The 14689-nt window shown below is 42.7% G+C and overlaps 1 protein-coding gene across 5 annotated transcripts in view; it reads left to right on the top strand.

Annotated features, from left to right (window-relative positions):
- Positions 1-14689, top strand: part of APC (APC regulator of WNT signaling pathway) — a 156305-nt gene that overhangs the window by 88480 nt on the left and 53136 nt on the right. For 3 of the 5 annotated variants that reach the window (XM_073677333.1, XM_073677317.1, XM_073677325.1), the window contains 4 exons: positions 1249-1401; positions 10559-10643; positions 12813-13014; positions 13891-13999. In XM_073677333.1, coding sequence (XP_073533434.1) covers positions 1267-1401; positions 10559-10643; positions 12813-13014; positions 13891-13999 — 531 coding nt within the window. In that variant the 5' untranslated portion in view covers positions 1249-1266. The remainder of the gene's footprint in view (positions 1-1248; positions 1402-10558; positions 10644-12812; positions 13015-13890; positions 14000-14689) is intronic. The other 2 variants (XM_073677342.1, XM_073677350.1) reach the window with 1 other exon arrangement.

Raw genomic sequence — 14689 nt, 5'->3', positions numbered from 1 at the left:
GGAACGACGGCTGGAGACCCCTACCTGGGAAGCCGCAGAGCCACAGTGGTGGCAGAGTAACGGACTGAGACAGCTATACCCGGCAAAGGTAATACCCGGTGCTATATGGACATTGTGATATGAACATTGCTACTTTATTACCTTGCCGTAAGCTGTACCCTGGAGCAAGTGGGCCGGTGTGCCACTGGGCTCATGAATTGTTTATGTGTGTAAACCTGCCGGTGGTGGACTAAGATGAACTGTGTGTGAACAGCGGTTTATGAAGTGCCATAATAAACTGCAACACTGTGTGAAAAACGTAAAGACATTGCACGTGTGCATTGATTGACGCAGCGAAGCGAGTTACCCCCAGTATGATGACGAGCGCTGCCTTACAGTACACACAAAAATGCTCCAGTTTATGAACAACTGGAGTGCTTTCCCATGGGGTGCTTTCCCATGGCGGGCTTTCCCATGGCGGGCTTTCCCATGGCGGGCTTTCCCATGGAGGGCTTTCCCATGGAGGGCTTTCTTTATGAGGATGCTATTATACAAGCATTAGATTTTTTTTGTGTGTGTTATATGATGTGATAGTTCAGAGAACTGATATATTATTAAATAGGACCACCTATTGTAATGACGGATTCTACCCTTTTTTTAATGGCATATATGACCTATTTTGGGAAAGGGTTCCTGTTGCGTTTCGTCAAGAATGGAGGGGGCCATACAGGCACAACTCTGAGTCCACATTTCTTTGACAACTCTGAAGATTGCTGAGAAAGGGCACTTGGCATTCCCTGGGGGCACACGTCAGGGCCTGTTCTCCGCATAGATGCAGGTCCAGCTGGTGGCAAATCCTATCAATATGCAGTAAATGTTCCAGATGTGGATATCACGATCTTATGGGATATCTGGGCAATGAATGCAACAAAATGAGATTAAATGCAGATATCATAAAAGTATACAGTATATATTCTATATCTAGCCGCAAATCATCACAATTCTGCTCGCCACCTTGTATACGTAACTGTTCACACTAGTTCTGTTGTTTTTTTTTTTTATTATTTTTTATTGATTTCCACCAGATTTATAAACTATTCCATTGTGGTGCAGTAATGCCTGCATGTTATACAGCAGATCATGTCCATCAGTGTGTAGTACTTTTTAGCATGTCCATAAGGCCTTCCACTTGTATCTAACAATCGCCTCCTCTTACTATATATGAATCTAGTTTCTCTGTACTCCAACTTTGCCCTCTCTCCTCTCCAGGCCTGGGGGTAGCCCAGCATGGCTGCTGCTTCGTACGACCAGCTGTTAAAGCAAGTGGAGGCGCTGAAAATGGAGAACACAAACCTTCGACAGGAACTAGAGGATAATTCAAATCACCTTACAAAACTAGAGACTGAAGCGTCAAACATGAAGGTATGAAGATCAGCAAAGGTCCTATTTCCTGCAGCCAATACGTGTGTGGGCCAGAAATGCTACATTTACTCTAGACAACAGTCTTCCTGTGCAAGAGATCGGTAGATGAGGAATTAGATTTTAAAAATCAAAATAAGCTCAATAAGTCATTTATTTGTCCCACAAGACCAGAGACTGGAGAATATGATGCAATTTCCCATGTTCTTGGACATTTTCCCATATTCCGGGTCTTTTTATTTATTTATTTTTTTAAGATGGGATGATGAACCTTTTCCAGTGTAGGACCTTATTTTTGTGGTGAGCTAAATGGGTCCAAGTTGGTATAAGAATATAATAAAGAATATTAAAGGGAATCTGAAGATTCAAGAATATATGTGTATGAGGATCATAAGCCAACAGTGTAAAATACAAAAACAAAAAAGGGCTAATAGTATGAACTCAGGATAAACTCATGCAAAAATTGTATAGTCACTCTAATATTGCCCTAAATGTAGTCCCTGCAATTGATCCTACATGACTTTGGAGGTTGGCACCCTAGAAGTGCCGCAGATGCTCTAAGATAAGTTAGCAAAAACCTGCTGACAGATTCCTTTTAATTACAAAAATAACCTATATCGATCTCCTGTCGTCCACTTCTTGCAGGGATCCTGTGGCCCCTGCGGCCAATAAGCATTCATTGATCAGCTGCAACCTTCACATTTTGTCTAAACAGGAAGAGAGTAGATTCTTGCTGTTTTGCTTCCATAAAGGGCACAATAAAAATGGCAATGTAGAAGAAATGGCCAGCAGACCCCTGTTCTCTTGAATGCACGACATTGTATTTTCCTACTGCATATCATTTTTGGGATAATGAATAACTTACTGATCCCTGAGGCGCCATCCGGGAGACCCTCAGCATTCTGAGAACGTCGCCCTAAAACTGGACGACCGCGCCTGCAGAGCCCCATCTTGAATGGGAAGGAAAAATTTGTGGATTATTCCGTGCTGCTGAAGAAAATAAAACCGCAAAACTCCAGCTCCTTGTATATCGGATTCTCATCATTTCTTCAGCAGCGTGGATTAATCCACAAATTTTTCTTTCGCATTTGAATCTGGTGTTGGTGACCCATGGATCTCCAGCAGCTGATTGCTCACAAAATGTTATGATACACAACTTTTATCAGGTTGGCATATCCTGTTTTAATAATTAATTTACTGTCGGATAAGTCCCTATTTGCGCTTATTTGCTTCCCAGCTCTCCTACTATCTTCTTGAATGAAGCGGAGGTGACCTCTGATTCATTCATCGTCTATGGGACTTGAGGTAGTTGCCAGTCCTATAGAAAATAAAGCGGAGGTCAAGCATGTGTACTTCTGCTGTGTTCAAGACTGGGCCCTGCTGAACCTCTCTTTTGGGATCCAGAGCACCATTCTGTGCTTGGGGTCTGAGTGGTCGGAGCCCCAGTGATCAGAAAGCTATTTCCTATGCTATGGGGGAAGGGAGTGTGGGGGAATACACCTTTGACTCATATGAAGTATACAGGGTAAGCATTCGGTTTGCTCATATGGTGTGAGGACAGCGAGTCCAAGCTGATATTTTGCTCTAGGCCCTGTGATCTTTATGCTTGTGATAGTAATGTAATTAGTTTTTGACTGCTTCCTTATTATTGTCACTTAACATCCGTAGTTAATTAAATCTAACACGATATCCCAATATAATGAAGTGGTAATTGGTGATTTTCACTGTTTTTCTCTCTCTGTTCCACTTTTCTAACCTCGTGAACACAGTTCACTTCCTTCTCTGCCAGATAAATGAGTATTGATCATCTTCTCTCCTGTGATCCTTTGGGACGTGTGTTAATGAGCAGTGAACATGCCTTTTGTGTGTAATAGGTGGCGAATTAAAGGCATTCACCAGCCCTGTTCTTTTTGCTTGTTTTTTTTTTCCCCCCGAAAACCATCCTGGCATGCTGACAAATTAACCCAATAACGACCACATAGCATAAGCTCACAGCATTTGGTAGTGGCACGTGTAAGGAGCTAGCCAAGATGCTGACTGTATTACACAGCCAGCTTACGCCTGTAACTGCAGTGACCGAGGCTTGCTCCGATTGCTGCTGTTTAACCATTTAAATGCCACTGTCAATCTCTGACAGCGGCATTTAAATGTTGTCATTTCACCATCCCCCACAACGCATTCACAGGGAGCTAATGGGTTTTCATGGCTGCCTGTAACCTGCTGAAGCCCCCTATCACTTGGTCCTCCCATGAGGCTTAGTCACAGACTGAGCTTCAAAGTAGAAACATGATGTGACTACATGCTGCAATACTGTGGTATTGTGTATATAGTATAAGTGATCAAATGATCACAGGTTTAAGTCCTCTAAGAAGACTAAAAAAAAAGAGAACAAAACCGTTTGTACGGCAAAATTGTATCAATAAGAATGTCAGCTCAGTGCTCAAAGGGCAAGCCTTCACACAGCTCTATTGCTGGAAGATGAAAATGTTTTTTCAGTGCATTACAATGATAAAGTGAATGGTGTCATTTACAACTACAACTTGCCCTGCAAAAAACTAGTCCTCATATGGCTGTTGACGGACAAAATAAGAAAAGTATGGCTCTTGGAAAAATGAGTAAAATATTAAGGCACAAAAAATGGAAATGGGGTTAAAAAAATTTAAAAACCACCCTCCCCATACTGATCTCCTGCCTCTCCTCTTCCGGGCTCTGCCAGTCCCCTGCAGGTTTCTACTTCCATGGACGTGTGACCACGCCAACCAATCACTGGCTGACTGGTGCGGTGATCACATGCCTGTCTGGCCCAGAGAGGTAGCAGTAATGTATGAAGCAGGAGTTACTGTATTTTTCACAATGCTGACCAGATTTTGAGAAAGCCCCTTTAATTCTACAGCTTTTTCCTTTTCTTGCAGTTGTGAATGAGCTGGATTATGTTCCTGTGTTTCCAGGCAGTTGCTTTGATCAGCTTTGTATAATTGGTTATTGACTGGTTCTCAGGCTTGGTTTTAGTGGTCAATATTCTCATATGTGTAGTCCTTCTTGTTTAGCCGACAATCAGTCGTGTGACCGCGGTCAGATACTTTATTGCTGATATGAATTAGATCTTCTAATCCTAAAAATCCACTTAAAAAGAAAAAAAGGAGGAATTCAAAATGTCCTACCGCAAATCGTTACTGCTGCCCATCCATACTTCTCTTGCTGCCGCATGTACAAAAATGTTGTCGTGTGTGAACATAGTTACATAAAATCAAAAAATATTGCAGATCGGTTACTTAGAATATGAACATGACCTTGTATATAAAGGTATGGCTTTTTTTCTAGTGGAAACCGCTTCTGATTACTCTGTTAGGCCATGTTCACACTATCAGTACATGGTCAGTATTTTACATCAGTATTTGTAAGCCAAAACCAGGAGTGGGTGATAAATCCAGAAGTGGTGATGTGTTTCTATTAGACTTTTCCTCTGATTGTTCCGCTTTTGGTTTTGGCTTACAAATACTTATGTACTTAAATACTGACCAAATACTGAATGTGTGAACAAGGTCTTTCCTGGATAGTTTTTTGGAGATGTTTTCCATCCCCTGAAGCGCTTTGGGTGAGTTCTTGAATCGTTTTGGAAAAGCTTTTCTTTTTTCTGTGCCGTTTTAGTTTAGGCTGTACCTAGTTTTTGGAGGGTTCAATCAGAATCCGCTTCAAAGGGGCGACATGCACTTTCTTTTTCCCCACTATGTGGTTTTCTAAACCTGTCGCAGAAAACAGTGAACATATGACCAGCAAAGTAATTTTACAATAGAGAGAAATGAAAGGAGTCTTTAGTGTTTTTGAAGCGATTTCTCAGGTTTATTTTGGAGTTGACCTGCGGCTGTAAAAAAAACCTCACAAGACTTTGTGTGCACACACCCTACATATATAAAAAAATCAGACAGGTGTCAAATGGTCAGGGCTAGCTCCTTCCCTGCCCCTGTCTATTTTGAGGCTTGTTGCCACATAGCAAGATGAGATACTAGAGATGGGGTCCACCCATATTGGGTACACCTTGTGGGGGGGGGGTGGCTTTTACACTTTTTTTTTTTTTTAAAGAATAAGTGGAGTCGGTTACGCCAATATAATTACTTACATATGAATAACAATGTATTCACTACACCACTCACATATAAATTATACAATACATTTTATTAAACATGATCCACAAACATGAGGCTTAAAGAGGAAGGATCGAGTAAAAAAGATGGTAAGTCCTAGTAAGCAGGGTCAGTATTCACTTATTATGTTATACTGCCATACTTATAAAAAGTCTGATATTGACCCACGTAAACCAAGCAAAACAATACAAGTAAAGGTAATGAAGTGTCACTGCTTACCCATAGCGTAGTATAAGGACCCCCCGAACGCTTTCTCAAGGGGAGTGTGTCTGCTGACCTCTCCTGCATCCCTTATATATAAAACTAAGTAGTTTGAAGATGTTGTCCTGGCAAAATAAAAGTTTGCCTAAGGAACTGGGTATATTTAAAGAAACAGCCCCCACCTGTATATAGGCTGCTCCGTGGTCTGTGCAGAGATAGGAACAGTGATGTCACCATTCCATATGCAGTTGGACCACTACAGTGATGATTGACGGAAGTGGTCAGGTGACTTTGAGCAGTGCATCATTGGATGATTTATCATGGCATGCTGCTCAAAATCAATTGACCACTGCAGTCAATCTTAGGGGGCAGCGGGTCGGTGGCACGTTGACATCACTGCTTCCTGTCTCTGCGCAGACCACAGAGCGGCCTGTACTGAATCAACGTGACTGCCCTTAGGGGAGTATGACTGAGTCTATTACATATCCAGGCCCCTGAGCAACATTTTAATTTTCCTGGACAAACCCTTTCAATTGAATAAGTTTGCAGTTTGGGTTCTTTGCCCTACTTCTGACTTTCTCTGATGGCACTGTTCACCTTTCTTGCATGCTCCGCTCTTGAGCAATCAGCGGATCTTGTGCACAGTTAGTTATTTTTTAGTTTCTGTATATTTTCTAAGGAAACCACATAGTGAATGCCTGGCTGTATTTGGTTTATGTTACATAAACTCTGTAGAGCCCCAACAGATATTTAGACACGGCACTCTGTCAATGTTGTAAATGCCGGGGAGGCAGGATATCCACATTTTTGAGAATTGGTTTCCTTAGGCTGTTAGAGAAGAATCCTGAAAGAAACCAGCATGGAGTACATTACACTGGGGACGTTGTAGTGGGGAGAAGGTACAGGCCGCTCTCCAGGAATGTGTGCAGATGAATAGGGCTGTTGATGATTTTTTTTCCATAAATGTATTTAGTAGGTGCAGCATAAAGCGCAGATCAGGACCTTATCACAAAATAAAGGAGAAATGTAACTTCCCACACTGCGATGACCACGCACATTTACTGTATGTGAAGAGAAGGCTTTCGGAGCATGATTTAAACGCATCCATATGCCTCCGATCACCCAGCGAACGACAGTATGGCAGTATACGCCAGGGTTTCTTTTACTGTATGGCTGAGCTCAGCAGTTGGCTTTATATCAGGCAGTGGGATTTGGTAAAAGAAAAACATAAACTCCACGTATTTGGGCGGCAGATATGGCTTCTGTCTCATACTTCCATTAAGCGTAAGGCGCCAAAAATACTTGTTTTGTTTTTTTCACAGCATTTTTTTTACCATTCTTGGTAATTTTTTTTATTTAGTAACATTTGACCAGTCTTATGAAGAAACCTGTACTAACAACGTCATGTCCAAAGCATTTTTCGTTTTGAAAAAAGAAAAAAGTTACAAACTAAACCGCTTTGTATGTGTAGCACAGATCAACAATATAAGAACACAAAAGACAATATTCACCTAGCGGTGATACAATCCTTCCATCCCCCTCTCGATACTGCCTATATTAGCTGGGCTCACATGGACACTCCCTTGCAAACTTTTTCATTCTTCTTCAAGGAACAGACCAGTATGCTTCCCTTTTTATGCATTTGTATCCAATATAAGATGGATGCGTGTTTTGAGGGGTTTTTTTGTGCCGGGGTTTTGTATTTCTGTGCCTATTACAGACTGCCGAATGTTAGTGTGAACCTAGCCTTACATCCAGGGATATGCTGCTGCCCCAAGGAAAAGAAAAAAAAAAAAAAAAAAAAGCCCTTACAAACATCACAAAGACTCTGTATTTTTCTTCAAATCCCAGTATTTATAGTGAATCTGTACTAGGTTTTTGAATCCCCATCTGCGATGTGGGCAGTATGATGTGGGGGCAGCATAGACCCTGACTTCAGTGATGTCACTTACTGGGCTGTTTGCTGTAGTTTTTAGGAAATCCCTGTTTTCTCTGCTGCATATCTAGCAGTTCCCAAGTTTACTAGTCCTCTAGTGATAATCTCCTGCTGATAAAACTGATTTTTATCAAAACTACACTAAGCAGCCTAGTAGGTGACACATCGCTGGAATCAGGGTCTCTGTCTCTATATTATGCTGCTCTCAGATTAAGTGGCAAAAACGCGGTGACAGATTCCCTTTAAAGCCCAAATTGTCCAGGGAAAACTGTAAAGCCAAGTTCACACTTTGATTTGCGTTGCAGATTCTGTACCACAAATCCCCAAAGTCCAATACAGTCTAGTAAGTAAAAGTGAACGGGGTTCACAAAGCTTCGTTCACTTGCTGCAGATCTGTTATATTGCAGAAATTGAACATCTCTTGTGGATTTTGACTCCGCAGCATGTCCATCATCTCTTGGCTGATTTTTGCCATTAACATCAATGTATTTTGAAACCCGCAATGAAAATCTGCAGTTGTGGGTTTCCTTGTGTATTTCAATGGCCAAGCAATAAAATTTGTCACTAGCACAATCTCATGCTTCACATTAAAATCCTTAAAGAGAATGGACTCCTTTAACTGCGGATTTATGATGTGGATTTTAGGTGTGAACTTGCTGCAAATCAAATCTGCGACCAATCCGCGATGCTGGTCTGCGTCCCGGGAGATGAAACTCACTTTTATGGGAATAGTATCCTATTTGACTGATCCACGCATAAACGGACACGAACTAACTTGCAGTTTCTCGCTCATTTACACCCATCGGGTAGTCGGGGGTATCCAGTATACAGTACACAGCCTGTCCATCATGCCAGATACTGTTTATTTCTGTGCTACAACCATCTCTAGCTGGAAACAAATTGCAGTCCTACAAAATTTCTTAAGATTGTTTGCTTTTCTGAAGTGCATTTGCCAGCCTGGCAGGTTGAATATACATCTGTGCCCGGTTCATTTTGAGCTGTAGCTCCCTCTAGTGAACACACGGCCTCATTTAATCCATAAAATGTAACGTGTAAGTCACAAACAAGCGTTTATGATGATGGTTGATCGGCCGCTTTATCGTCCATCCAGATCATTGCAGTCCTATTACCTTAGGTACCTGTAAGACCCTGGCTGCCCCCACCTCACCTCTGTCCTTACTACTGCCATATGGGGGTAATGTGACCCCACTAGTGACATTAATTGCTGAATTCATGCTGCTGTTGCGGAGCTGTGAGTTTTTATTATTTAAGCTGTAAAAAATGCAGCAGAACATTTGTGCCATGCTTGTAGTGATGCCGGGGAACAGAGCGGGATTGTCTGCTGGAGCCTAATTCCTTGCTTCCTGGCCAGTAACAAAAATCATTCTGACAACTGCTGGTATCGAATGTCTAGCTGTATAATGACGGCACAGATTAGCCGCTGTGTGCCAGTCCACAGCTGTGCCGTCCGCATCTCTGTGAGCAAGTCCACACCCAGAGAAACCTGTGCGATGCCCCCTCCTGGAAAGCCGGGGCACATTTCATCAAGGGTTTTTTTGGGGTTAAAAGTAATAGCCATTTAGGCATTTCTGAGCCCACAGAGGTTGTCACACAGCTTTATTTTAGATGCCAGATAAAAAAATCTACATAGTTAACAAAGTAATATGGTGACTGCATCCAGTCCTGTTCCCTGTGCATCAGGGGGCCAGGAGAGGCTGCGATGTGCTCCCTTCATTCTCCGGATCAGGGCATGCTCATGATTACACAAATATGGCAGATTTCTACCATAAACAGCTCCACACCTGGCCACAGGCTGTGCGTGGTATTACAGCTCAGCCCTATTCATTTTAGTGGTGCAGAGCTGAAATGCCAGAAACAATAAAGTGACAGGTGTTTTTTGGGATAAATCTGTCATGTGTTTTACTCCTGGACATCCCCATGTAATGTCTGACCTATAGACCTTCAGTCAGTGTCACATGCAAGGCTGTGGAGTCGGAGTTGGAGTCCGTATAAAATGGACCGACTCCTAAAATATATAATAAATTGGGTACAGTAGTACAATGCAGAATGTGTTATAAATGTTTTCATAAGAATTTGGGAAAGTACTGAAATGTCCTATAAATGTCTGTTCTGTTCCTGATCTAAGGATCTGGTCTTTAGTTGAGATGAATCTGAATCTGTGCTGCACTTTATGTACACGCTCAGTAGTGAGTGCTGTGGAGTCAAAGTTGGGGCAATTGAGGAGTCGATGGCTTGGCTTACCGACTCCACAGCCCGGGTCACACATACGTAACACAGAGACCGCACTCATATTAGATGATCCAGCCCACCTCCGGCATATATCGGGCTGTTACCTTCGGTCAGTGGACATGGTGGCTGGGTCTTCTGATGTCGGCCTTATTCATGGTGTATTGTGGACAGCAGTCTATCGCTGGTTACTAGAGACATTGGAGAAGTGTAAGATTTTCGGCTTCCTCTGATAAGACTGCAGGATATTGGGTTTCATTAGACAATTCCCTAATCTTTCCCTACGTGTTGTGAACATTATGTATTTGGATACCATGATGTTATATCAAGGCTTCGGTTATCACAATCCCGAGCAGGGAGAAATGTGCCTTGTGATCAGCATTGAGGTAGAGGCCTGCTGTGGCGCTGTGCCAGTGCTTCAATATCTTCTATTAGTGTGTAATGTAGAGTCCCGCAGGAGCCGGCTGACTGATATCCCATTTCAGCGCTGTTGCATCCAGGCAGCCAAAGACTGCAGTGCAGCGAGCTGCTCGAGGTGCAGCGTACGGATCGGCGTGCGGCTTGGGGGGGCCTGAGCCATGAGTGTATCATGCTGGATATCGGGGTGCTGATTGTGCTGTACTCTCTACTGCAGGAGGTTCTCAAACACCTACAAGGAAGCATTGAGGATGAAGCCATGACGAGCACTGGACAAATAGATCTCCTGGAACGGCTCAAAGGTAATCCCTCAACTAATACATTTATGGCTGCAATGTGTAAAGTACGTGGTGTGATCTTTACGCGCTCATCTTCTGCACAGTTAGGACTGGAAACGAACCGACCGGTCCTCGCTGCAGGCAGGACGGTTCGGCTGCAGGACGGTTCTGCATTTTGCAGGTGCTGCTTTGTAATTCGGTGCAGGATTTCTAGAAGTGCTCACCTCTAAATTCCTACTTGTCCTCTCCTTTCATATTCCTTCAGTGGATTGTGCCACAGTGAATGTTTTTTCTGTTTACATCTCACAGCAAACATTTTTTTTTCCAATTACAATCTTTAACCCCATTGTGATTAGGAAAAAAATGGCCTTAAGGTTGAGCTCCCACTACGAGTCTTTGACCTTGCGTATTTTATGAGATGAAAACTAAAGAAGTGCTAGTTATCACACTCCGCTCTGCTGTACTCCAGGCACAATGTAATCACATACAGCTCTGCAGTGAGGAGTGCAGACTGTCTGTCATTACATGTCTCACACAGGAGAAAGCCTGTTCAAAGCTACTGTGGAGGAGTGTTCTTCCCTCACCCACCCCCTGTATGACGCCTCCTGGTTATAATTGGTCAACCTCATGAAGGGGAAGAAGTACACCCCCCCAAAGACAAATCTCTGGGCTTATCATAAATTATAACCTAAACTTTACAAGCGATTATCTCTGGAACACAGAGAAGTTCCTGAGCCTTTTCTATACACCTGCACCCGTTGTGTGACTTACATGTACGTCACATGCTGGTAAGGTGTTAATATTTCTCTCACAAAGGCTATAAAAGATTTTAGGTGACTTGTCTGTGTGCAGATTTCCATTGTAAATGAGGAATTTCTAGGAGTGCCAATTACATGGAGAAACTGCTCTCTGCTGTAGCATCAGTCACGGATAGAGCTGCAGTTCTGCTGTGCCGAGGATACAAACCGCAGCCATGTGACCAGCGAGTCTAGGAGAAGCAATGACCTTGTCCATGCCCGTGTTTGCTACATAGCGCTCATTGAGCATTGCGTAGGCTGGAATAAATCCGCTATAAACCACATTTATCCAAACTCATCCTGCATGATGGCAAAAGCTTAATGCAGCAGTGCCAGTCTTCAATGCAGAATCGGGATCTGCAACACCTACACGTTCCAACTTTATTTATTTGATTTGATTTCAGAACCATCTAATGTGTCCAGTGCCGGCGGACACTCCTACTCGGTAGCTCTGCCCCCTGTCTACAGTCTCTTGTACACAGGTGGGTAGGGTGATTTCTACCATTGTGCCGGCCACCCGATAACCATACCTGCAGCAGAAGCAGTTTTTTTGCACCAACAATTAAGCACATTGTCCAGCAAACACAAGTTATCGCCTATCCACAGTACCCACACCTATCAGAAGATCAGGGAATTTTTATCACAAATGGGGAACTATTATCCACATTACAAAATGGAGCAGCAGGTCAGAAGCCCAATTGCCTCTCCATTCATTTTATATGGACTGCCTGAAGAAGCCTCATTGGCAATGAATGTAGCTGCGATTGCGCAAGTGCACTGCCACTCCACTCCATTCAAGTGCACTGCCACTCCACTCCATTCAAGTGCACTGCCACTCCACTCCATTCAAGTGCACTGCCACTCCACTCCATTCAAGTGCACTGCCACTCCACTCCATTCAAGTGCACTGTCACTCCATTCTAACCATGGATAAAAGTTCCCTATTCTACTTATCGGTACCAGCTGTCTGACCCCAACCTATCAATAACTTAACACAATTAATGGATGTTCTGGAAGGTCTGCCGGTCGCGTGCAACTCACTTGCCGTAGCCCTAGCCTAACTTGTAGGACAACCTGTTCATGATCATAGCAGATATGTGTGATAACTAAAAAGGCCTTCAGGGGTTGCCATCTCTAGATTTCTATAAAACCCTGAAAATGAAGATAATACTGCCTTGTTATGCCAATTTTTTTTCTCCTCCACAGATATAATACTGGCATATTTCTACTGCTGCAACACTTAAACCTCACTTGATTCTCCTGACCCTGGCATGGATGATATTATTTTTTTTCATATTAGAGGAAAATATTTAGTATTTTTTAGTAGTAAATGTGTATCATTACATTATTATTATTATTATTATTAGTTATGGTTTGTTTGTTTTTTTCTTTCCAGAATTAAATTTGGATGGCAGTAACTTCCCTGGAGTCAAGATGAAATCAAAAATGTCCCTCCGTTCCTATGGAAGCAGAGAAGGTTCCCTCTCCGGTCACTCGGGGGAGTGCAGCCCGGTCCCAATGGGCTCTTTTCCAAGGAGAGGCATTGTCAGTGGGAGCAGAGAAAGCACCGGATACATGGAGGAACTAGAAAAGGAGAGGTAAATGGCAACTGTGAAACTATCAATTCAGTATGGACTAGCCAATGAAGTCTTATTTCTTTCAGCTATTAGGATGGATGTAATGACAGTAAAATTATTGAGCATATGAGATTGATGGGTATGTCTGCACGGTACTCCTATCCAAAATTAGTCAACTTACATGTTTCGTTACACCCTTAGGTCTTGTGTGGTTCTTCCTGTATAAAACCTAGGAAACGTATTGATAGGCCAGATGGCTTTGTGTGAAGTTAACCCCAATGTGCTGTGATAAATAATTCCAAAAGTTGTCCACTATGAGAAGCGAACATTACCTGTGTCCTCAGAGTGCAGAGAACAAGTGCTATAAGTGGCTCCCTGCACTGTCCTCAACAGTAGTGGTCACAGCAGGTTACGAACAACCTAGTCCCATAATACATACACAGTGGTCACAGCCGTGCCATCTTGCAGCTAACTCCTTACTGAAGGCCAAGTGATGCCAATACTACAATGGCATCTACATAAAATGATCAGATTTGGCATCTAAAGTCTCAGGAGCGTAAATTTTCAGCGTAAAATTGCAAAGTGACGCTTATCCAAAATCAGCAAGAGTCAATTTATTCTCTGGATATCAACGCAGGTTTTCCCTTTTTCAATGCAAAGTATTAAATATGCCAAAACGCCCCAGCATTTCTGCATCTGCCTTGTTAAAAATTAGTTTTGCTTTTTGCCTTCAATAAAGCAAAGCGTATTCTTAGTGCAGGCCGGCCATTATGTGGAGGTGTACAGAAATGGCATCGACCGGCTTATTGTCAATCATAGATTTCCCGGTACTGTATGACTTCAGCGTTAAGAATTTTATCCACAGCCATTACATATTTATATTCCTTTTCTGTTTAGGTCGTTACTTATTGCTGAGCTTGAAAAGGAAGAAAAAGAGAAGGACTGGTACTACGCCCAGTTACAGAATCTCACTAAAAGAATCGATGGCCTCCCTCTTACCGAAAATGTGAGTGTCAGCAAATGGGTTTTAGCTCAAATAGTTTAAAATGCATCTGTGTGTTTTTTTTCTGTTCCTATAGTCACTTTTATTGAATTCCCACATTTAAAGCCCTACTTAATAACTATTTGCAAGTTGGGGCGATCTGATAACAGGGTAACAGAGAATCTCAAATTCCTGTTCTTTTTTTCTTCTGAATCAGCAGAATACCAGCGATCGTTTACGGCAGCCTGTAGGTTGCCTGTGCTGCCGCAGACCTGGACTGTATATTCAGGCTTTTATGATTAAAAACTGTGCTGAAAAAAAGTGTCGGCGTTTCCAATGGCAAGCAACTTGTTTCATTTTCTAGGCTATACTAGATAAATACTGGCCGCACTGGCACCTTTAGTCTTCTCTACCCTTCATGTAATAGACCTCTAGTGTGTGTTACGTATTTATACTGGAAATGTCAGTACATCTGCAGGGGATAACTCTGCATAGCATAGATGAGAACTTGCTCTTCGCTGGGGGTTCGTCCACCACTAATCTCAGTAACGGGCCTCAAATGCCCTTTTGAGTGGAACAGTGGTTGGGCATGCTGTAAATTCTCTATGGGATTGCCAGAAAAAGCTGTGCTCTGTGCTCCACTATCTGCAGCAGTTCTGTAGAGGATGAATATTGTGGTAGTGCGCATTCCCGGTCACTGTTTTATTCACATGG

The sequence above is a fragment of the Phyllobates terribilis genome, unplaced genomic scaffold, assembly GCF_046119375.1.
Source record: "Phyllobates terribilis strain yellow unplaced genomic scaffold, ASM4611937v1 Scaffold_1__5_contigs__length_1240528914, whole genome shotgun sequence".
NCBI classification, from domain to species: domain Eukaryota; kingdom Metazoa; phylum Chordata; class Amphibia; order Anura; family Dendrobatidae; genus Phyllobates; species Phyllobates terribilis.
The sequence above is the reverse complement of the archived record's forward strand: the minus strand, read 5'-3'. Positions and strand labels throughout refer to the sequence as shown.